A 23,098-nucleotide genomic window follows, 5' to 3' on the forward strand; every position below is an offset into this window, starting at 1 on the left:
CCTTCTCCCTCTCTCTCCCTCTGCTGCACCCTTCATGCTGCTCAGTAGGAAAGCAACAATCTAGCCCTGGCCCCTCCGGAATGGCCATCTGAATTATCGAGATGGTGAAAGGTTTATTATGCAAACATAATAAACGTAATAAGGGACGTGTTTATTATGCAAACAGCAACTGAGTTATGTGTCCTTTAAGACTACTAAATAGTTTTTAATTACTGCTATATCAGTAAATCCCATAAATATGCAAATGCAATTAGTTCACAAAATAGGCCCTAAATATCTTTATTCCTCTCCAACAAAGTTCTTTGAAGTTAATCGCCAGCTCCCTTTGTTCACTCCCTTGGCAGCGGAGCCGAAAATGATGGGAATTATGACAGATGTACACATTTTTGGGAGGGGAGAAGTATATTTTCCCACCCACCCCTCATCCAAATGCCACATCTGGACAGGCAGAGATGGGATATGGAGGAGGGGAAGAGGAGATGGATGAGGAAACACCCCCTCCCAGAGAACAACTTCATCATTTGGCTCACAGCAAAGTGTTTTGTGCTGTGCACAACAGACATATCACAACAAGTGGGTCTTGCAACAAGATGCAAATGCACATAGTGTTCCCTTTCTGGATTCCAAACAGTTTAATTTCCTCTTCCCCCGGTTTTCTGTTCTCCCCCCCCCCCCAAAAAAAGAGAGAGCAGCCTGTTAGCATCCCATGCCCTTCAAGCATGCTCTGCTCACATTGACCCATTTTAAGCACACAGATGGTTGCACCCCTGCTAAAGTTTTTGCTGTGCCTTTGGAAACCTTGAAATTCTCCTAAGCTTCCTGACAGCTCCCGCTTGTGTGTGTGTGTGCCCATTTGGCTACATAAGGAGCAACACTCAAAGACTTGGGATCATTTCTTCTTCTTTGGTGATCGTAGCCAAGTAAGATTGTCTTCCATGAACATGGTCTTAACAGTGAGTGTCTGTGGAGGCCAATTCTGGATCCCCACGTCCTTCCACAGTGGGGACATTGGTTTCCGGGCAGGAGTTGATCACAGTGAGGGTTTGCCAAGCGTGCCTTCCTCTTAACACGTTTCTCCATTTCGTCCTGAGTTCGAGCGTCTTCAAAGCCCATGACACCTTTGGTAAAGGCTGTTCTCTAATTGGAGCACTCTCAGGCCAGTGATTCCCAGTTGTTGGTGTTTAAACTACTTTTTTTTTAGATTTGCCTTGAGAGAATCTTTAAACTTCTTTTGTTGACCACCAGCATTACGCTTTCCATTTTAAGTTCGGAATGCAGTAGTTGCTTTGGAAGATGATAATCAGTCATTCAAACAATATGACCAGTCCAACAAAGTTGATGTTGAAGGATCATTGCTTCAGCACTGGTGATCTTTGCTTCTTCCAGTACACTGGCATTAGTTCGCCTGTCTTCCCAAATGATGTGTAAAAATTTTCGGAGACACCATTGATGGAGTTTATAAGTGGTCCATGTTTCACAAGCTTACAGTAACATTGGTAGTACAATAGCTTTGTAAACAAGCATTTTGGTTTCCCTGCAGATGTCCCAGTCCTCAAACACTCTGCACTTCAGTCGGGAGAAAGCTGCACAAGAGGTACCTACAGCAAAATGTCACCATACAGAATGCATTGGCTTCTGTTCAGCATGCCAGTGGTTCCATCCCATTCCACCATCACAGCTTTCCATCCTCTCCCCCCAAACAAGTCAGCATTCAGTGGCCACTGAGCATACTCAGACCTCATTTGGCTGTTTTGGGTGGGTGTGTTTGTGCAACAGTGTTCACTCATGCTATATTAAAATCTCAGGTTTCTCCATTGATTTCTACAGGCAGCATTCACTTCTGTTCCTGGGAATGTTCAAAAATAGCTTCTCAGGCAGGCTGAACCAAAGAATTGCTTAACCAGAAAAGAAGAGAATTCTCTCTGACTTTTTAATATCTGTGTGTATCTCTTCCATCTTTTTTCCAAGATAGTCGACCCTCTCTTTTTTTGCTATCCCCACCTCAGTCACCATTGCACAGGCACTAAGTAAACACATTTCTCATTAGGGGTTTTCTTTGGGGGGGGTGTAACTTCTTAGAGGTTTCCCTCCTGAAACTTTGTTGTACTGGTGCATATAACACTGGTCCCTAAAGACCTACATTGGCTCCCAGTATGTTTCTGAGCACAATTCAAAGTCTTGGTGCTGACCTTTAAAGCCCTAAAGGGCCTCGGCCCAGTATACCTGAAGGAGCGTTTCCACTCCCATCATTCAGTCTGGACACTGAGGTCCAGCTCCGAGGGCCTTCTGGCGGTTCCCTCACTGTGAGAAGCGAAGTTACAGGGAACCAGACAGAGGGCCTTCTCAGTAGTGTCGCCCGCCCTGTGGAACGCCATTGGATCAGATGTCAAGGAAATAAACAACTATCTGACTTTTAGAAGATATCTGAAGGCAGCCCTGGTTGGGGAAGTTTTTAATGTTTGATGGTGTTTTTAATATTCTGTTGGAAGCTGCCCAGAGTGGCTAGGGAAACCCAGCCCAATGGGCGGGGTATAAATGATATTATTATTATTATTATTATTATTATTATTATTATTATTATTATTATTATTATTTAAAGCTTGGGGTCCTCCTCTGTATGCTGGTGCCTTCTGCTTGTGGCGTGGGTAGCATCTGCAGCAGATGCTGGGTGGGGAATATCAGTAGCCCCCTATTTGTTCCTTCTGAGTCCCCTGGCTATACATTTCTTTCAGAGAACAAAGCTATGATTCATGCAGCTCCAAAAAGAGCCTGCTGCTCTCACGTGGGATGGAGGAGGAGGACAGTGTACTCCTGGCTAGTATTGAAACAAGATCCAACTGTCAACCCTGTTGGATTCTGTAAGTGTAATGGGGCCACAGGTTCCATCTTGACTTTTGTTGCAGTCAACCAAATGCCTTGGCCAGCTCTAATTAGAAGGAGCTTGTTTGCCAATTTAAACTGCAACCCTATGCCAAACATAATTATGCTGGAGTAAGTCCCTTTGAAAGGGACGCGGTTGGCACTGTGGGTTAAACCACAGAGCCTAGGACTTGTTGATCAGAAGGTCGGCGGTTCGAATCCCTGTGACGGGTGAGCTCCCCTTGCTCGGTCCCTGCTCCTGCCAACCTAGCAGTTCGAAAGCATGTCAAAGTGCAAGTAGATAAATAGGTACCGCTCTGGCGGGAAGGTAAACGGCGTTTCCATGCACTCCTCTGGTTTGCCAGAAGCGGCTTAGTCATGCTGGCCACATGACCCGGCCACATGACCCGGAAGTTGTACACCGCCTCCCTCGGCCAATAAAGCGAGATGAGCGCCGCAACCCCAGAGTCGGTCACAACTGGACGTAATGATCAGGGGTCCCTTTACCTTTCCCTTTTAAGTCCCTTTGAACAGTACAGTGGGACTTAAATCTGCAAAGATGTTCATAGGATTGTGCCATTAATTAGGTAAAATGGTCCTAGGGAAAGGTGTACCCATGTATCCTCCTGCAGAATTAAATCAGCCTCTCCCAGCATGGGACCTTCCAAATGTTATGAACATCAGCTCTCAAAAGTCCCACCCAGCATGGTCCTGCTTCAATCCATCCTAGCATGCTATAGCTCTATGGGCTGATGCTGACATGGGTTACAGTAGAAACAATATGAAGGGCACCAGGCTGGGGAAAGCTGACTTCAATTCAAATCTTTATTACTGTCATAAAGGTAAAGGTAAAGGTAAAGGGACCCCTGACCATTAGGTCCAGTAGTGACCGACTCTGGGGTTGTGGCGCTCATCTCACTGTATTGGCCGAGTGAGCCGGCGTAAAGCTTCCAGGTTATGTGGCCAGCAGGACTAAGCCGCTTCTGGCGAACCAGAGCAGCACACGGAAACGCTGTTTACCTTCCTGCCAGAGCAGTACCTATTTATTTACTTGCACTTTTGGGGGTGCTTTCGAACTGCTAGGTTGGCAGGAGCAGGGACCGAGCAACAGGAGCTCACCCCATCGTGGGGATTCGAACCGCCGACCTTCTGATCAGCAAGTCCTAGGCTCTGTGGTTTAACCCACAGCGCTACCCGCGTCCCTATTACTGCCATAAAAGGGTGGGATACAGTCATTTAAAAACTGAAAAGCGTTTTGGAATGCTTAAAGGTATTAAAACAGAAGGTGAATATAAAAGTCTATAAGAATTTAAAAGAAGCTAAGAGTATGAGCATTGGGGTGGGTGTGGAAGAGCATAAAAGGTTGATACAGTGGTACCTCAGGTTACAGATGCTTCAGGTTACAGATGCTTCAGGTTACAGACTCTGCTAACCCGGAAGTAGTACCTCGGGTTAAGAACTTTGCTTCAGGATGAGAACAGAAATAGCGCGGTGGCAGTGCAGAAGCAGCAGGAGGCCCCATTAGCTAAAGTGGTGTCTAAGGTTAAGAGCAGTTTCAGGTTAAGAACGGACCTCCGGAATGAATTCAGTTCTTAATCCAAGGTACCACTGTATATAAAAGACTTTACTAATTTACAGTGCAATCTGATATGTTCATTAAATCTAGTTTGGCACAGGTAGTCCTTGGACAAATTTTGAGCGCTGCTGTGCAGAATCTAGCAACATTGTATATTGTAGCAGGATTGGTATCTGAGAGCAGCAGGGAGGTATAGGATTGCCCTGTGCACCCTGGGTACTTATGAAGTAGTGGGGAACTCAGGCTAATACGAATGTCTCTGTAATACAGGCACTGGAGAAGGGCATGCTCTACCGTTAAAGCTGACTTAGAGAAATGTACTCAGACAGCTCTGAGGCGGCAACACTCTCTAGCTCCATTTACTGATGTGTTGGTCAGTTTGGGGGTCTTTTAAAATGTAATTTCTACCACCACCACCCCTTTCACCATAAAACAGCCTCAAAGTGGCATATAATAAGAAGATACAATAATAAATAGAATTATAGAGAAAAGCAGTAAATAACAAGACAGCACGTTAAACCAGCAGATAAAAGTCAGTGGAAGGTCTGGGGCAGTGCTTGGTTTAAAGGGTTCAGTTTAAAGGTAGCAATCCCTAAGAAGGAAGAAGAGACCTTGCAGTTGTCCATCCGGACAATGAGAAAACTAGGAGGACTCCACTGGAATCTGAAGGCTAAGAGTTGGTGACGGTATCTGGGGAGAGAATTTTATAATGTGGAGGTCGCCAATAAGTACCCACCTTACATTAGGAGGCGGTGACAGCTGGAAAAAGCCCTCTGTTGAATGAACCAATGCATGGATAGTGAGACAAGGCAGTTTTAAAGGTCAAATCCAGCACTTTGGAAACAAATTGGGAGCCAGTGCAAAGCTGCCCAGAGGCATATGGAAAGGGTAAGTGTGTAGAAACCATTTAGTGGACCTGCCGCATGTTTTAATATTCAAAATATACCCCTGTCCTGTTCAGAATTACCGTAATTTGTTATCCTTAAAGTTTTTGCAAAGCTACTGCTGCCATGCACATTTTGCATAGTCAGAGTGCCATCTGGGGGCCAAATCGGATTTTTCTGGTGTGTGTGATTTGCTGTCTGATAAATGATGGGATGGTAACACAGCATGTCCTGCTTTCATTTTAGGTGCCATTTGTTGTGTGATTTTAATCGGAGGATTCATTATTTTGTTATTGAATCACTTCACTTGATAGGGGAACCCAGAGCAGGACCCCTGAAGTGGATCTCAAGATTCAGGTCAGTGTATGTGGAAGAAGGCCGTGTCTTAGATATCCTGGTTCCAGGCCATCAAGGGTTAAAACCAGCATTTTAAAATTGGGCCACAAAAATGGGTTTGGAGACCGTGGAGCTTCTTTAAATTTGTAGGAGACATTTCCCCAAAATGGCGGTTGGCCATTCTCTTGCAACCCTGATCACACTGATCACATGGTGCCTAAAAGCATATTTATTTATTTTTATCAAAGTGTATGTTTTGGGATGTTTCAATAACAGTCAATCTATTATTATAAAATAATATAATTACATTAGGAAGTACGAAAGAGAGTCAGGGCTTGTAGGTGGGGTCTCTTCTAGCCCTGCCTAGGGATGCCATGGTTTGAACATGAGACCTTCCGCATGCAAAGAGAGCCACTATGTTGTGTAATGGATAGAGTGTCGGACCAGGATTCAAATCCCCACTCAGCCATGAGGCTCACTGAGTGAACCTGGGGCCAGACAATGCTTCTTAGTCTAGCCTACCTCACAGGGCTGTTGTGAAGATTAAATGAGGAGGGGGAAACCTCATTTACCACCTCGAGCTCTTTGGAGAGAAAAATGAGATGTAAAAGCAATAAATATTTTTTTTAAGAATGTGTGAGCAATGGCCTGTTCCTGGCAAGATAAGCAGAAACACACCTGAGACCTGGTCAGTGCTGTAGCAGAGCTGCGGGAGACAGGGATGAAGCACTACTATTTAATTCACAGAAGGGATGATAATGTCATCTCCTGGGGTGCTTATTTGCCAATCCTCCGCATGCCAAATAGATAAGCTTTTAACAGAGAGAAACACACTAAATAAGCTAAGCAGAGGAAAAGAGATAGATTACAATACAGTACATGGCTCTGGGTTAAATTGACATTTTTATTTTGGAAAATTCCAAAGCCTCTTTATTACAACCAACAAAATGGTTCCAAAATAGTGATAAAACACTTGAGTCCACTAGAATGCTTCACCATACTGGGTGTTAAGCAAGGGGCGGGGAGAGGATGGATCAACACCATATTATTAATTATTATTTATTGAATTCATATATTGCCCTATACCTAGAAGTCTCAGGTGGGTTCACATAACAAAAACAAAATATAAAACCACTAAATATATAATCAAAATAAAAACAACAGCCCAATAACGCGCGCACCCCAAACCCCACATTTTAAAAGGGCATAGGATGTCATACCACTCCCACAAAAAAAATCTTGGGAACTGTAGTTTGTTGAGGGTGTTGGGAATTGTAGCTCTAGGAGAGGAAAATACAGTTCCTGTGAAGTCATGTGCTATAAACGGGTGCTGAATGTGCTTTAAATGTTAAGTGTTATTATCTGTAAAAAGCCGCTGGGTACTGAAGCCATAAATATTCCCTGCATCCTTTCCCCACTAATCCGTCAATATTCCCCCAGATCCCCACCCCACCCCTACTTCTTCGCAACTCTCTGGATCCTTGATCCAGTTTTCCCACATAGGGCTCCCTCGAAATGATGCTGGACTCCAACTCCCATTAGCCCCAGCCAGTGTAACCACTGATACGGCATGATGGGACTTGGAGTCCAGCTGCATCTCAATAGAAGGTTGTAGGCTGGCCATGACGTGTCCCTCTTTCCAAAATGAGAGGGTGTTTTAAAACTGCAGTAGGCACACAACCCCTGTTGTTTCAAACTCCCCACCGCCCTGAAGGGTCTTGTGTTGAATGGAGATATAGAGATAGATAGATAGATAGACAGACAGACACACACAGAGAGAGAGAGTCATACCTTGGGTTACAGATGCTTCAGGTTGCGTGTTTTTCGGGGGTTTTCGGGTTACTTCCGGGTTTCGGTGCTCGCGCATGCGCAGAAGTGCATAAACGCCAAATCACAACCCGCGCATGTGCAGACGTGACACTGCGGGTTGCGGACACTGTGGGTTGCAAACGTGCCTCCCGCACGGATCACGTTCGCAAGCCGAGCATCCACTGTATCTCCATTATTATTTTTGAATACAATTTTTAATTAAAATTTCTGTTTTGCCATTTAGAATACTCATTTTTACATCCTTAAGATATCAAGGACATTCCTTCTTCTCTTTCCATGGTTCATTTACATATCATAAATCTCTGCATATTTTACAAAAACTATACTATTCAGTATTCCATTATTGCATCCATCAAAACTTATTTACACTGTTGAATTTATCTTAACGCTGACAGCGTTTTCAGGTGTACACAATTTCCCCCCATATATTAAATAAACGTTTTCCAATCTTCTCTAAACATACGTTCTTCTTCTTCTCTTATTCTATAGGTTAAGTTTCCAAGTTGTGCATATTCTGTCAACTTAAGCTGCCATTCTTCTTTGGTTGGGAGGGACCTCACTCATTTTCCATTTGGGGGCTATCAAAACACGGGCCCCAGTAGTGGGCATACATAAATAACCTTTTCTGACACCTGGGGATTTCAGTCCGAATAATGCTTGGGGGGTGGGGGGGAATCTATCTAAAGATAGTTTTTTATTTAAGTTACATTATAGTCCAAAGGCTATTCATCAGGAAATAAGGATTAAAATTTTTCATGTGTGCAAAAACTCAAGTCTGTTTTTTTAGTCGTTTAACCACATCAGTTAACAAACATGGATACATATGCTATGCTATTGTTTTAGTTAAATAAATTGTTTGAATTGCTATTAAGGAAATGATTACCTTTCTCCTTCCAATAAAGTATAGCAGAAAAGTTGTCCAAATATAAACAATAATTTCATAATTAACTGTCTATGTATTTCTAATAGTATAACCAAATCAGTAATTTTTGATGTAACTGTAAAAACCACTCTGAAAATTTATTATTCCAAATATGAAACCTTCATCTGGTTGTAAATATTAAGATTACACCAGCAAGAATGAGTCTTTCTGTGAAAAAAATGATTGAAATCAAGTCTCACTGACTAATGATTTAAATCAATTCTTACTGACTAGTGATTTAAATCGTGATTTAAATCGATTTGATTTAAATCAAATCCACCCTGACAGAAACCCATTCTGACGTGCATAAATATTTAATGAATGCAGCGTATTAGAAGAACTGAAGTAAATATACTGTATCTGAGGACGAGATTTAAAACTTTCGCCTCACGTTTAGCGGGTGGGGGGGGGGGAGGGAATGCGGACTATTACCGGCCGCCTCGAGCGAAGGCGACTCGTCGTCGGGAGCGAAGCGGCCGCGAGGCGGAGCGACCCGCGCGGGATTCGGCTCCCGCTCAGCCAAAAGGAACGGGAAGAGGAGCTAGGTAAAAAAAGCTCTCTCGTGGGCATGCGCACCTCGCTCCGAGGGGGGGGCGCGGCCGGAGGAGGCTCGAACCCGACACGCCCTCTCTCTCTCGCGCGCGCTCCTCTTTTCGGAAATATTTGTTTTTCGTTTGGGTGAGGGGCGGCGTGCGTCGCCCTCTGCCGCGCGCTGATAGGTCGGCGGCGTGGGCGGGGCTTGGCGTGGGCGGCGGTTTGCGGCGAGCGTGGAGAGCGGAGAGCTCGGGCCGCCTCTGTGGTGGCTGAGGAGGAGGCGGCGGCGGCGGCGGGCGCGATGACGGCCGAGCTGCAGCAGGCCCAGGAGGGGGGCGCGGCTGCCGTCGAGAGCCAAGGACGGGTGAGGGATTGGGGGCCTGTCCGGGGGTGGGGCGGTTCGTGAGAGAGAGTCCGAGTTGGGTCGCCTACCTTGGTCTGCCACCCGCGACGGTATACTGGGGAGAGGGAAGAAACCCGCGCCTCTTTGCCTTTTCACTTCTCTGCCTTCCCCCTTCTATCCTCCCCCCCTCCAAAAAAAAAAAAACCCACCCCAGGGCTCAGTCTGTATATAAACAGATATAGCCGTTAATATTAGCAATATTCATTAGTATTGCGATTATTATTTATTGCTGTTATATTCATCGCTGGTCACCTATTTATATAACCTTTTCCTGTAAACACAAAAAAGTCTGCTGGTTCAATATTGCGTGTAGAAGTGTGCTTTGAGCGCCCTAAATAGAACACCCTAGATACTTGATGGATGAAGCTGTAAGTGGCAGAAGAAGAGGAGGGCCTTTATGGGTTTACAGGACTTTTTTCTTTGTGCGTCTTCTGTTCCCCTAAACGGAAAACTCTGAAAGTGGGGTCGTATCATTAGCAGGCAAACAAAGAGGAAGGAAGAAATTTCAGGTGCTACGAATCAGTTTATTGCGAGATGAGGCGGGGTTTTTTGCCTCCCCTGCAGACACTTTTTAAAAGTGCTATTTTTCTAGAAAAAGAGATGCCGTAACTCACCCTTGTTCTCTTATAATGGCAGTGGCAGCCACCTGAGAGGTGCTTGAACTGAGTTCTGGTGCTTTCCAGTGGGGAGGGGGGAAAGCCCCGCTCTTCTCTAAACTACTTAAAGTATCTTAATACTTGCTTGCTGTTTTTCCTTTCACACACCTCAGAGATGCATGTCTTCATGGTGTATCTGTTAGTTTTGTATACACTTTTCTTTCGTCAGCTGGGTTTTGCGTTTCTCGTGCACCTTTGACATTTATAGATATGAACCTCCCTTGCTGCTCCTCAGAATCCCCTTTCGGCATTCCCGCATCACTGTGGGTAGGGGGATAATTAAAATTTATGGCTGCTGTAAATGGATTCTAGATGTGTGATTTTAAGGTGGTGTTCTTACATTGCTCTAGAACTCTCTGAGGACTTTGGGCCCAGTGAAAGTAGTAAAGACTTTGCTTGGTTTTTATAGGAAAGTTCAGCTGGGCAAGCGGCAAGCAGTAGTCATGAGCTCGCTCTGATACGTAGGAATATTGCAGATCTGTTGATTCTGTCTTGTGGATTTCAGTGGCAAAAATTCAGCTATGCAAGATCCACTTTGCACACTGAAATGTGCTGCTGCTAGTGGTGCTGTTTGAAAAAGGTAGCTGTGACTTTATCTGTACATAGGTAGCAAACCCTGTGGTTGGATTGCTGCTTGTGGTGGTGATGCCCTGGTAATACAACCATCCCTTAAATTTGTGGTGCATATGACTTTTTTGCTCCTGTTAAGACTGTCTTTGTTTCATTTATGTCAGGATAAGATGTCTATACACTTAGTGGGAAAAGTTGCTGCTAGGCTGCTAAGTGGGCAACCCAATTGGACTATGGGATCACTGGTCCTGAATGTGCTACAGTGGTTGGCAATGACCTACCAGGCCAAATTCAAAGTATTAGTCCTTGCGTATGAAGCCTATCCACTATGTCTGACCCTACAATTGGCAGGTGAGACCTTATTGGTGGTGGTGCCACTCAGGGCTGCCTGGTTGTTAACCTTTGACAGGGTCTTTTCAGTGTCAGTTTACCATTTTTGGAATGTCATCCCTAATGAGGAACTTTTCTATCTCTTATCATTGGCTTTCAGGAGAAATTTTAAAACATTCCTTTTTATTCGGGAATGAATATTTATTCAGATGACTGAAATATACTGTTCTTGGCCATCCCAAGATCGTTGGAAGGAACTGTTTTTAGATTGCTTTTTAATGTTTTATCATTGTTGTGCCTGGTGTCCTGGGCCACTTCAGGAGATGGGCATGATATAAATCAAATGAATAAAATAAACAGTTAGATAAAACATACAGGTGATGAGCAGGATTTGTTTTTGGCCTGGCAACCCATTTTGTGGTACCAAATGAAGCTTGTGAATCTGATAACTATAAATATTTTTTATTTACTTGAACTTAAGATGTTTCCTAGTCAAAGCATTGTTTAATGTCTGGATAAGATACAAGGACTTATTGGAAAATAAAACTCCAAGGTGGTTGTCACCGATGGAAGCAAAAGCTCTGAAAAAGCTCAATATGGAGGCCAAATGGCCGAAATATTGGGAAATTTTGGAACAAGACGGAGATAGATTGAAATTGAAGAGTTTTGAGAACTTAAAAAACAAAGTGCGAGACTTGCTTCATTATTATCAGATAATGGAGACATATAATTTCGATAAGAAAATTGGTTTCCAGGTGGAAAAATCAAAATTAGAAACAACTGTTAGAACCTAAAACTAAGATTTTGTCAAAAATGTATAACTTGCTGTTGAAATGGAATACTCAGGATGAAACGGTGAAATCTGCTATGATTAAATGGGCACAAGATGTTGGACATAACATTATGTTTGCTGACTGGGAACAGTTGTGGACCACAGGTATGAAGTTTACGGCATGTAATGCCTTGAAAGAGAATATTATGAAAATGATTTACAGGTGGTACATGACCCCAGTCAAGCTTGCAAAAATCTATCATTTGCCCGATAATAAATGTTGGAAATGTAAAGAAACTGAAGGTACATTCTTTCACCTTTGGTGGACGTGCCCAAGGATTAAGGCTTTCCGGGAAATGATATATAATGAACTGAAAAAGGTATTTAAATATACCTTCTTGAAGAAACCAGAGGCCTTCCTCCTGGGCATAGTCGGCCAATTGGTGCTAAAGAAGGATAGAACTTTTTTTATGTACGCTACAACAGCAGCAAGAATACTCATTGCAAAGTATTGGAAGACACAAGATTTACCCACTCTGGAAGAATGGCAGATGAGGCTGATGGACTATATGGAACTGGCAGAAATGACTGGCAGAATCCGAGACCAGGGAGAAGAGTCGGTGGAAGAAGATTGGAAGAAATTTAAAGACTATCTACAGAAATATTGTAAAATTAGTGAATGTTAGAATGATGTTGGATAGAAATTAAGTGGTTTCCAGCTGTAATGCTTTAAGGGAATATGAAAAATGGGTTGTTAATAGGGAAAAATCTAATGTTACTATTTTAAGACCAAAGATTAGGATAAACAAAAAGGGTAAGGATTTGCTGAGCCAACAAATTGAACTGGAATACAAAAAAGGGAGGTGTGAGGAGGTCCGGGAAACAAGCTAAGGAAAATAAGTAATAGAAAAATGGAGTGGTTTTTAATCATGTTTATTCATTTTGTATTGTAATATCTTTAAAAAATCTTAATAAATATCTTATAAAAAAAAAGATGTTTCCTAGTCACCTCAATGGATCTAAGTTTCCTTTAAGAAAGAAAGATAGATAATTGTTACAGATTTTTAAAAGATTAACAAAGCCATATTTGGGTCTGGCCTTCACTCTTCTAAACAGAAGTACATAGTTTTCACTAATAGTTATTAACAACTACCAATGTGGTTTGACCAACCAGTGGTAGGTCAGCTTTGTCACTGAACTTAAAATAAAACTTACTAAACCTCTGGGTAATGAAATTCCTTTCATAGTTGCTTGTTACAGTGAATATTAATCATAGTCTAATACTAATTTTAATTATCTGTCATGATGATGTCAAATTATTTTCTGAGGAGCAGACAGCTTTTTGGCAGGCTTATAACATCTTCACAGAATGATGGTGTTCCCAGTATTACAAAAATGACTTGCTGTGTGCCATTGGATGTTGAAGAGTTGTGTGTGACACTCAGTGAATGATATTCCCGTGATTAGTATTTTATTGAGCTAGATGCTTCTTTAGTGCTGATTTTACTGTTCTATTCTGATATTTTTTGGAAATTGTCTTGGTGAGAATTTCGGCCCTTAAGGGCAGCCTATAAATATTTCAATTTGTTTTTAAAAAAGAAACCAGTACCTGACAAATAATTTAACAGGGTGCCTTAGGGACATAAACTGATCTAAATAAGTTGGAACTTGAATGATGTCTTTGCATCTGGAGTATACCCTTCTTGGGGGAGAGGGGTTGCGTGAACATAGTGAGAGTGGGATAATTATGTATAATGTAATGATTCCTAAACTGTATTTTAATTTCCTTCTGGGACTCTGGATGTGAGATTCATAATTGCCAGTATCTGAGTAAGGGGGTTCTTTACCATTCAGTTTGTCTTTACCTGTTTTTCTTGCTGTTTAAAAATGTTGAATATCCACCCTTTCTGAATGCTAGCCAAACTTTTCTGAAAATCAGCTATTTGATCTCCGGTATTTGGGCCCAGCTTGGTTTGTTAATAGGTGAATTTGCATGCCTTTTTCATATTTTGATAAAAAGGACCAGATAACTTTTTAGCCCTTGGGAATTAATGAGACCTGGTTCCTGACTTCTTTTTCTTCTCATTACCTGAATGGAAATTTATCAGTGTAGAATATTATACAGTCACACCTTCGGTTAAATGTGCTTCAGGTTGAGCGTTTTCAAGTTATGCTCCACGGCGACCCGGAAGTAAAAGAACGCGTTACTTCCGGGCTTTGCCGCTCGTGCATGCACAGATGCTCAAAATGACGTCATGCGCGGAAGCAGCGAAACGCGACCCGCGCAGACGCGTCTTATGTTCTACTCAGGATGTGAATGGGGCTCCGGAATGGATCCCCTTCGCATCCAAGGGTACCAATTTGGAGTAATTTGACCCTAGATGCTGCTATGCAACTACTCCTTAGTCTGCTTGCCTACTTCATAGAACCTCTAGAGTGAAGAAAAGCTGTGTTGTTGTTGTTGTTTAGTTGTGTCCGACTCTTCATGACCCCATGGACCAGAGCACGCCAGACACTTCTGTCTTCCACTGCCTCCCACAGTTTTGTCAAACGCATGTTAGTAGCTTCAAGAATACTGTCCAACCATCTCGTCCTCTGTCATCCCCTTCTTGTGCCCTCAATCTTCCTAACATCAGGGTCTTTTCCAGGGAGTCTTCTCTTCTCATGAGGTGGCCAGAGTATTGGAGCCGCAGCTTCAGGATCTGTCCTTCCAGTGAGCACTCAGGGCTGATTTCCTTCAGAATGGATACGTAATTCAAAAGCATCAATTCTTCGGCGATCAGCCTTCTTTATGGTCCAGCTCTCACTTCCATACATCACTACTGGGGAAACCATAGCTTTAACTATACGGACCTTAGTCGGCAAGGTTATGTCTCTGTTTTTTAAGAGAGAAAAGCTAGATCATGCTAACTCCACCAGCCAACTGGTTACAGGGCAGTTTGGAGAGGGTCTAGCATGCTGTATATCTTTGGCACCTTGTTGTAAGTGAGAAATGACAAACCTAAATGGCATGTGCAGCCAGCTTAAAATAGCTCCTCATCAAACCCCTGCAAATTCCTGGACTGCTTACGTCTGATAGCATATGCTGCTGCTTTTTGGTAGAATAAATATGTAGACTGCTGGTCCCTCGCCCTGGTAAAGGGATATTTGAACTGGTATTGCTTAGGCCTGGCTATAATTCCTCCTTTAAAGGGCACATGCTAGCTTTCACTGAGGCATAAAATGGAACATGTTGCATTTAAATGTATTGATGTCTACTGGTATTTGGAGACTGTAAACTTTTGAGTTGGACAGAATGCTTAATGGCATGTCTTCATCTAGAAAGGTCCAGAAAGGTACATTGACCTGTGGAGGCAACCATTGAACTTTCCCTTTTTGTGCTTCACGCATAGAGCCATTGGTCTGCCCTCCTTCCTTGTATGCAGAAGAAACAAACCACACTTTCTGGCTTAGCTGCATGTCCAGCCTAGGGCGTGATGTGCTTTTCTCAAACTGCAGTTGATAAGCCAAGATCAAACCCTGGCTACAGTTCATGGTTTAGGAACAAAACAAAACAAACAAAAAACCATGGTCACTTGTTTTGGATGTAAATCTTGATTTGGGGATTGTAATTTTTTTCTTCACAGTTCAAGCTTAGGCGTATGCATGGTTATTGACTCATTAGCTCTAGCTCATGTGTGAACTGTGCTGATGTTTCAACTTTCCCCAGCCTGGTACCCACCCTCCAGATGTTGATAGACTCCATCTTCCATCAGCCCAGCCTGTGTGGCCATGGTGAAGGCTGATGGGAGCTGTAGTCCAGCAACATCACCAGGGCACTGGATTGGAGAAGGCTGGTCTACAATGTTGGTATTCCCTCACTGTAAGTATTCTATTGTTATTCCCTTATTGACATGTACTTTCTTTGTCCCGTGTGACTGTAGAATGGCAATGTGCTCATCAACCAGCTCAGAGAGATCACAGGCATTCAGGATCCTTTGTTCCTCCACACAGCCCTGAAGGTAAGTATTCTTCTGCCATTTTGGTAGCACTGGTTGTTGCACTATGAATGTCAGACCTGCTCACCAAGCACTTTTCCTCTGCCTCTGCCTGTGTTCTAGCTGTGCTCTTGGCACTCTTTGTGCTGACCCAGTAGAGCCAGCAGAGGCAGCCATGTTTCCCCAAAGGGATTGCTTCAAGCCAGGAAAAACAACAGTATAAAGACAGCTGTCCACGCTGCCACTCCTGACCTTTAAAAGCACCATCTTAAACATGTCACATTTGCTTCAAGTTCGAATAAGAAGAAAGCAGAGAGAGCTTTTTAGTGGGCATTATCTTGCACTTGTATTGCATTTCCGGAAAGGATCACTACCATTTACTGAGCCTCTCCTAGCTCAGGATATAATAGGACCCTTTTAGGAGCATGTATGAAAATGTGGTTCCTGTTTGAAATGCTCTTTTCATTTTCATTGCCCTTCTTTAAAGCTGGACCCCACATCTCTTTAGAATAGTGTATAGACAGGGCAGGATGGGAATTGCACTGTACTTTAAATCTTAATTTTTCCAGTGAGTGTCCTGCATAAGCAATTGTTGACCTGAAATACTTTGTCCTGTACATATTTTCTTCCCGTGTTGCACAAATGCTTTGTTCTTTGTCCTTAGGCTGCTGATGGAAACTTAATTCAAGCCGTTAGTTTCCTCACAGAACACCACGCTAAAGAGTCAGGGCAAGAAGCCGTTGCTGCAGAACCATCTGACAGTGAAGGAAGTGCAGTCGGCAAAAATCAGGAAACCAGTAGGTGACTTCTTGCCTTTACCTGAAATATTCTTGCCACAGTTGGATGCATTTTTTGGGAATGCTATATATAGGTTGTGAAAACTTGAGCTATAGGCTCCCATTTATAAAGAGACACTTTGCTGGGGCTAATGAAAGACAAGTATGGACCCATTAACAATTGGATGAAGGGGCAATAGATTGAAACGGAAACATTGCGATGAGATAGCAATAGGAACAGTGTTTTTGTAATTATATGGTTACATGGATGAGAGCACATTAATTCTGTTAGATGGGAAATGAGCTTACATGTGGCTGGCTGCAAGCCAGGCCCTCATCTAGAACTCCAGACACTTCAGTTTCACACAGTCCTCCAGTCAAAATCTGGATTAAACTGCTTTGACCATCTGTGAGATGTGTGTCCTCATCATTGGAGTGAGTTTGAAAACCATTGTCTTAACATGACGGTCCAAGTTTAATTGTCCATAGAAAGCCTCTGTGTTTGGGTGGTATTTGGAGTTTGTCTTTGCCAGTGCTTTTGGAAAGCATCAGATGGGGAAGTTTGAAAATGCCTATGCAGTGTTTTGCTTTTAAACTGTTGCCTCCCTGTTTGAAAACCAGTAAAATGCTGTGTCTTGGACTGGTTTTGTGAGGGGCACCTTCACTCTACTTAAATAGTGATAGCCACTTTGGTTTCCAGGTCCAGCTGAAGCAACAGAAGATGATGAAGCTAATCTGCAGGAAGCAGTTTCTTCTGGAGCCCTTGATTTTCCAAGTGTTCAAGTTGTAGAGAAAGATCCAGATGCAACAGTGAATGTGTATGCTGTGCTCTGCCTTTTTCTTTTCTTTGTGCATGTTGTTATCAAATTCCTATCCTGCCCTTTCTTCTAAAGATCCATGGGCAGCAAACAACCAAACAGTAAAACAATACACCAGTCAGCACAGAAGGGGCAGTAGATACCCGTGTCATCGCCATATTTACTCCCTTAGTATCTGTGAAGCGCCTTGGACTATATTTTATCACACTGTCGAAGAATGGTCTTTATTGGCACTGTTTACCCAGGTTGTGTTCAGGTCAGCAAGATGTTCTCCTCTTGTACATCTCCCACACAGTCTGGTCCTCCGCCTGCCGCATTCCATTGTTATCCCAGATAATGTAATCTGATCCCTACAGAATATGATCAAAAATCAGCCCACAAAGGTGTGCCCTGCCACAACACCTCTACAGCTGACCACAACAGCCTATGCTGTTAATTGTGGGTGGGTTAAATATAGCTACTCTTCAGTTTTGCGGTTTCCAATCAGAAACATGGGGAGTTTTGTGTGAGCACAACCCTAATACAATGTAATTTTTGTCGCTGACTTGTCGATTTGTGTTCCCTGGCAGAGTTTATGAACCAAGTGTGGCTGAAAGCAACAATCGGTCCAAACGGAAACGGTGTGATGTCTGGGGAGAGACTGCTGCCCAGAGTGAGTGGAGGAGAGCAGGTGACTGGCCAGTAGGGATGAAAAACATTGGAAATACTTGCTGGTTCAGTGCAGTCATACAGGTAAGATGGCGCCTCTAGTTCTTGAGTGCCATCTGCTGGGGCAAAATGGAGAACTTGTGGCCCTCTAGATGTTGCTGGACTCTGAGATTACTTGAGCCATTGGGTACATTCAAATTGTGATTGAGTGCTGTGGGCACTAGTCACAAACTGACTGCCATGGGGGCATGGTATAACACAACTTCACTGCCCTGGGGGGTATAGTATAGCATAGCTCACAATTAGAGTGAGTACAGTCATTATTGCTCTATTCCCCTGCCCCAAGACTACCTCATGTTTCCTATACGGAGTCAGCTATTTCCTGCTGGTCAAATGGTGGAGTTAAAAGCCCAAGAACCCTTGTACATTCTTTCCCTGATCCATAAAATTGGATGCTGCTTTTATGATGTTTTATACTATTTATACACTGCTTAGGGTTGTTGTTTTTTAAGTGCCTTTGAAGTACTTTTAAATAAACCAGTACTTTTTTATATAAGAGTTGGTGTGTGAGAGAGAGAGAGAGACCCTGGCCTTCTCATGGGAGAAGATGGTGTCATGCTCTCTCCGATGCCTATTTGCCATGGGGTCCAGTAATAATGGTATTAATAATAATTTATTTATTTATTATTTATACCCTACCCACCTGGCTGGGTTTCCCCAGCCACTTTGGGCAGCTCCCAACAGAATTAAAAGCACAATAAAACATCAAACATTAAAAGCCTCCCTAAACAGGGCTGCCTTCAGATGTTTTCTAAAAGTCAGTAGGATTGGGAGTGCTTTGTATGTTTCACTGGCTTTAGTGGGAGAGCTGAGCACATGCCAACATCTTTCTGTTGCCATGATTAAGGTCCACTTCAGAGCAGCAGTTTGTCTCTGCACAGTGTACATGCTTCTGTGACATCAAAAAATGTGTAGGAAACGCATAGCCTTTGAACTTATCATGAACGCTGGCCTACAAAGAGTGTTGTGTTCTGAACTGAGATCCAATTACAGTCTTGCTTTGATCAGATGAGGCAGTGGTTTAATTTAAGGGTTTTTGTCAGTCTCTCTTCCAGCTGCCAGAATTCCGCCGGTTGGTTCTTAGCTACTCCCTTCCAGAGAGCGTACTGGAAAATTGTCAAAGCCAAAGCGTAAGTGCTGTCTGAACAAGGTCAGGTTGCTCATTTTCTTGTAGTTGTACAGTCTAAAATTAGAATGAACCTGGCTGATTTTGATAAGTTTATGAATCTAAAACATGTACTTGGTTTGAAACTGGCTTCAGAGTTTGAGGCTAATTTGTTTTGCCACAGCTGGTATCATGCTTTCTTCAATATCTAGTTTATTATTTCAGGCAGAGTAAGGGACTGTGTATGAATATTCTTAAACATTTTTGCATTGTAATACATTAGGCGTTCTCTAACTGCTTACTTTCAATGTTTCCAAACCTCTCAGCCTCCTTGAATATTGCCCTGAGAACTAAATGGGCAGCTTCCCAGTACTTGTCCTTTTCTTTGTTTATACCTTGCCTTTGCCATCAGCAATCTTGACCTCTGTGCTATTTCTGTTGGTAAAATGCTAGCTCCTGTTACAATGGATTGCTCAGGTTGTCATTTCTGCAATTCATTGTGCTTTTTCATTCAGAAAAAGAGGAACATCGCGTTCATGCAGGAACTTCAGTATCTCTTTGCTTTAATGCTGGGAACACCCTGTAAATTTGTAGACCCTTCCGCAGCCCTGGACCGTCTCAGATGTGCGTTCAGTTCACCTGAGGAGCAGCAGGTAATTAGGATGGTTGTGCCACCAACCTTGATTGTGATCTATAAAGTGGGTGTGTGACTTTAAAACATAGCAGAGGCATCTCAACCTCTCTCCCTACATCTTAGATGGGATGTTTTCTAGTCCCTGAGCCCCACCATGAAGACATGCTTAAAGTGGCTTGGGGCAGGAGGCTTCCCTTTGTCTTCCCCCTTTCCCAGCTATTACCTTATGAGGATTCTGGGAATCATCCCGGACCTATTTGCTTGTGCTTGAAGAGAACCTTGTCAAAATTTAGTTGGCCTCTGCTAAAAGATCAGAGTGGTTTGTGTGTAGCTAACTAGTGTGGTGATGATGGTGATGATAATAACAATTTTAATATTTATAACCCGCCCATCTGGCTGGGTTTCCCAGCAGAATATTAAAACACGATAAAACATCAAACATTAAAAACTTCCCTAAACAGGGCTGCCTTCAGATGTCTTCTAAAAGTCAGATAGTTGTTTATTTCCTTGACATCTGATGGAAGGGTGGTACACAGGGCGGGCACCACCACCAAGAAGGCCCTCTGCCTGGTTCCCTTAATCTCACTTCTTGCAGTGAGGGAACTGCCAGAAGGCCCTCGGCACACGACCTCAGTGTCTGGGCTGAACGAGGGGGTGGAGACACTCCTTCAGGTATACTGGGCCAAGGCTGTTTAGGGCTTTAAAGGTCAGCACCAACACTTTGAATTGTGCTCAGAAACCTACTGGGAGCCAATGTAGTTCTTTTAGGACCAGTGTTATATGGTCTTGGTGGTCACTCCCATTCACCAGTCTAGCTGCCGCATTCTGCATTAGTCTGATGGCTCTTCCTGTGCATATGTGCCTTGAGATGCCTCTCTTTATTTATGCATGTATTCAGTCAGTCTCTGTGTTACAGCTCACAAGAATAGGAACAGTGGGTTCTGTTGCAAACACGATGCAAAAACAGTAGTTGCTAAAAACAACAGACTAAACTTGCTGGTAATTAGCATTTTGGCATTAAGTGTCTTGTCTTTCTTCTAGCAAGATGTGAGTGAGTTCACCCACAAACTTCTGGATTGGTTGGAGGATGCTTTTCAGCTGGCTGTGAACGTTAAGTGAGTCTGGAGAAACTTGAACAATAAGTTTGGTATATGACACATCATTGAATACCCTTTCCTTCTTTCCATTGAGAATAGGGTAGCATTTAACATTGTGAAATTATAGCAATATTTCCTACCATGTGCTGCAGCTTGTTTAGGTGGTGGGGAAGAGATCTTGAATTAAGCAAGAAGCTCTAGTTCATATTTCAATACATGATAAACTTTCTAAGCAAATGGGGCATTCCAAATCATGTAAGTTGCCCGTATTAATAGCTCCCTGTTCAACTTCCTATGACTCTAGGAGCTTGACATAGTTTGCTTTTGTAGCTAAACTGTCTGTTGAAACTTGGGAAGCATCATTTTCATAATAGCTAGAGTCAGTATGGCAGAACGTGAGTATCTGAAACAGTGTTTGAGGCTCTGAATATTCCGGGCTATGTCACTTTAGACTACAGGAGAAAGCTCACGGGATGAAATGCTTTCTCACAGGGGAGGGGGACGAATTCCCTGCCTGTAGAAGACTGGTTCATTTGGGGAGAACAGTTCTAGCCTGCCCTCCTTGCTAACACGCTAGTTTTGGGTGGAGCATGGAATCTGTTATATAGAGGAACATTCCATCACATGATTCCATCATCTGCAGCCTTGGCAAAGGTCTCCTGTCTGAGTGGGACCTAGGCCTAAACCATAGTTTTCTAACAAACTGATAACTGCATATTTCAAGTTCATATCCCCTGTCCTTTTATACAGGCCACCTGTCATTTTATTCCATTTTCAGGCACCTAAGGATTGTTGATAAAAGCCTTGGTCTTTGTTTTTAAAAAATCACTTTGTATTCCTGAGTCCAATGAATTTGTCATGTCTTTATTTGATTGATTGATTTCTGCAGTGGTAACTCACAGGACAAATCTGAGAACCCAATGGTTCAGCTTTTTTATGGAACTTTCCTTACTGAAGGTATTCATGAAGGTAAGGTAGAAGGGTGTTAATTTAATCCTCTTTACATTGATTTGTGTCCTTAGCTGGACTCTATCTGGGCACTGTTGCAGATAGGTCTGTTTTGGCCGCAGTCCAAGCAAAATTAAGCATTTGCAGCTCCCTCTTAGGTCAGTAGTGGGACATTTAAATATCCACATTAGCTTACTATTGAAATTAATGAAAGTGCTCAATTACCATGGTTATGAAGATCATTTCCAAGGGCTAGAGCCTTGAACAGGAGCACTCCAAGGAATTGACGGTGGGTTCACAGCAATATTTTGTTCTTGTAGATTTCTACTTCTTAAATTCTGAAGCAAGCAGTCATGCATGCTGTTCACTCATATGCAGAAATGTGTGACTCTCCCTGCCTTGGAAGGTTCGGTGAACTGCATCACTAGGAAGTTTATATGTTCATGAGAGAACTATCACTAATCTTGACTATTACAAAAAAAAAATCTTACCAAAAAATACAAAACTAATATCCTCATATGTTATCCACATGCGATGAGAATGTAAGGAATACTTGCAATATTCCCAATTTTGTTATTAATATTGGCCCTAAATCAGGAAAAAGTAGGAAAGAATAAGAATTATTAATTTATATGCCACTTATCTTACTGGGTTGCCCCAGCCACTCTGGGCAGCTCCCAGCAAAATCTATAGAGCCATTGCACTGTGCTGAAGGCTTATTAAAAACTGTAATATGTTTATATTGACCAGTCAGTTGAAAAAAAACCAAAACCCTTGTTTGGCTTAGCTTTAATAAAAACCTCTTTGCAATATCTAGATATATCTGTAAAGAGATATTCTGGTGTGTGCTTGGTTTTATGAAAAGCTGGCTTTTGACTTTTCTCCTTTCATGTTCAGGCAAGACCTTTTCCAAAATAGAGACATTTGGCCAGTACCCCCTGCAGGTAAATGGTTATAAGAACTTGCATGGATGTTTGGAAGGCGCCATGGTAGAGGGGGAGACTGAACCGTCGTCATCTAATCAGTCAGTGAAGTATGGGCAAGAGGTTAGTTCTACACGATTCATCAATTTTACGTACAGGCAACAGAGAAAAGACAAACATGATCCCAAATGAGAAATTGTAAAAAGTATTGTGAAGCTCACATTTTACGTGGGAATAGTTAAGTGTACAGTATTTCGTGGCTGACATGTTCATCAAAGCTAGCATGCCTGGGTTGTATAATTGCTGACTTCCCACATAACCTGTCCAGCATTTACCTTGCAGTAAAAGGGTCTGCTTATTATGTATAAGTGTGATAAAGTGTTTCTCTTTCTATTGAAGCCTACCCGTACCCGAGTAGGGAGGAACCACTGCCTCCATAT

General features: G+C 42.8%; 1 protein-coding gene across 3 annotated transcripts in view; it reads left to right on the plus strand.

Moving 5' to 3' along the window:
• The first annotated feature begins 9,154 nt into the window (after positions 1-9,154).
• USP28 (ubiquitin specific peptidase 28) overlaps positions 9,155-23,098 on the plus strand; it is a 33,811-nt gene continuing 19,867 nt past the window's right edge. For all 3 annotated transcript variants that reach the window (XM_081172473.1, XM_081172474.1, XM_081172475.1), the window contains exons 1-10: positions 9,155-9,305; positions 15,596-15,673; positions 16,314-16,446; positions 17,126-17,243; positions 17,813-17,975; positions 18,995-19,081; positions 19,572-19,709; positions 20,732-20,805; positions 21,677-21,756; positions 22,633-22,781. In XM_081172473.1, coding sequence (XP_081028599.1) covers positions 9,243-9,305; positions 15,596-15,673; positions 16,314-16,446; positions 17,126-17,243; positions 17,813-17,975; positions 18,995-19,081; positions 19,572-19,709; positions 20,732-20,805; positions 21,677-21,756; positions 22,633-22,781 — 1,083 coding nt within the window. In that variant the 5' untranslated portion in view covers positions 9,155-9,242. The remainder of the gene's footprint in view (positions 9,306-15,595; positions 15,674-16,313; positions 16,447-17,125; positions 17,244-17,812; positions 17,976-18,994; positions 19,082-19,571; positions 19,710-20,731; positions 20,806-21,676; positions 21,757-22,632; positions 22,782-23,098) is intronic.

The sequence above is a fragment of the Podarcis bocagei genome (genome assembly GCF_964188305.1).
Source record: "Podarcis bocagei genome assembly, chromosome: 15".
In the NCBI taxonomy this organism is placed as follows: Eukaryota; Metazoa; Chordata; class Lepidosauria; order Squamata; family Lacertidae; genus Podarcis; species Podarcis bocagei.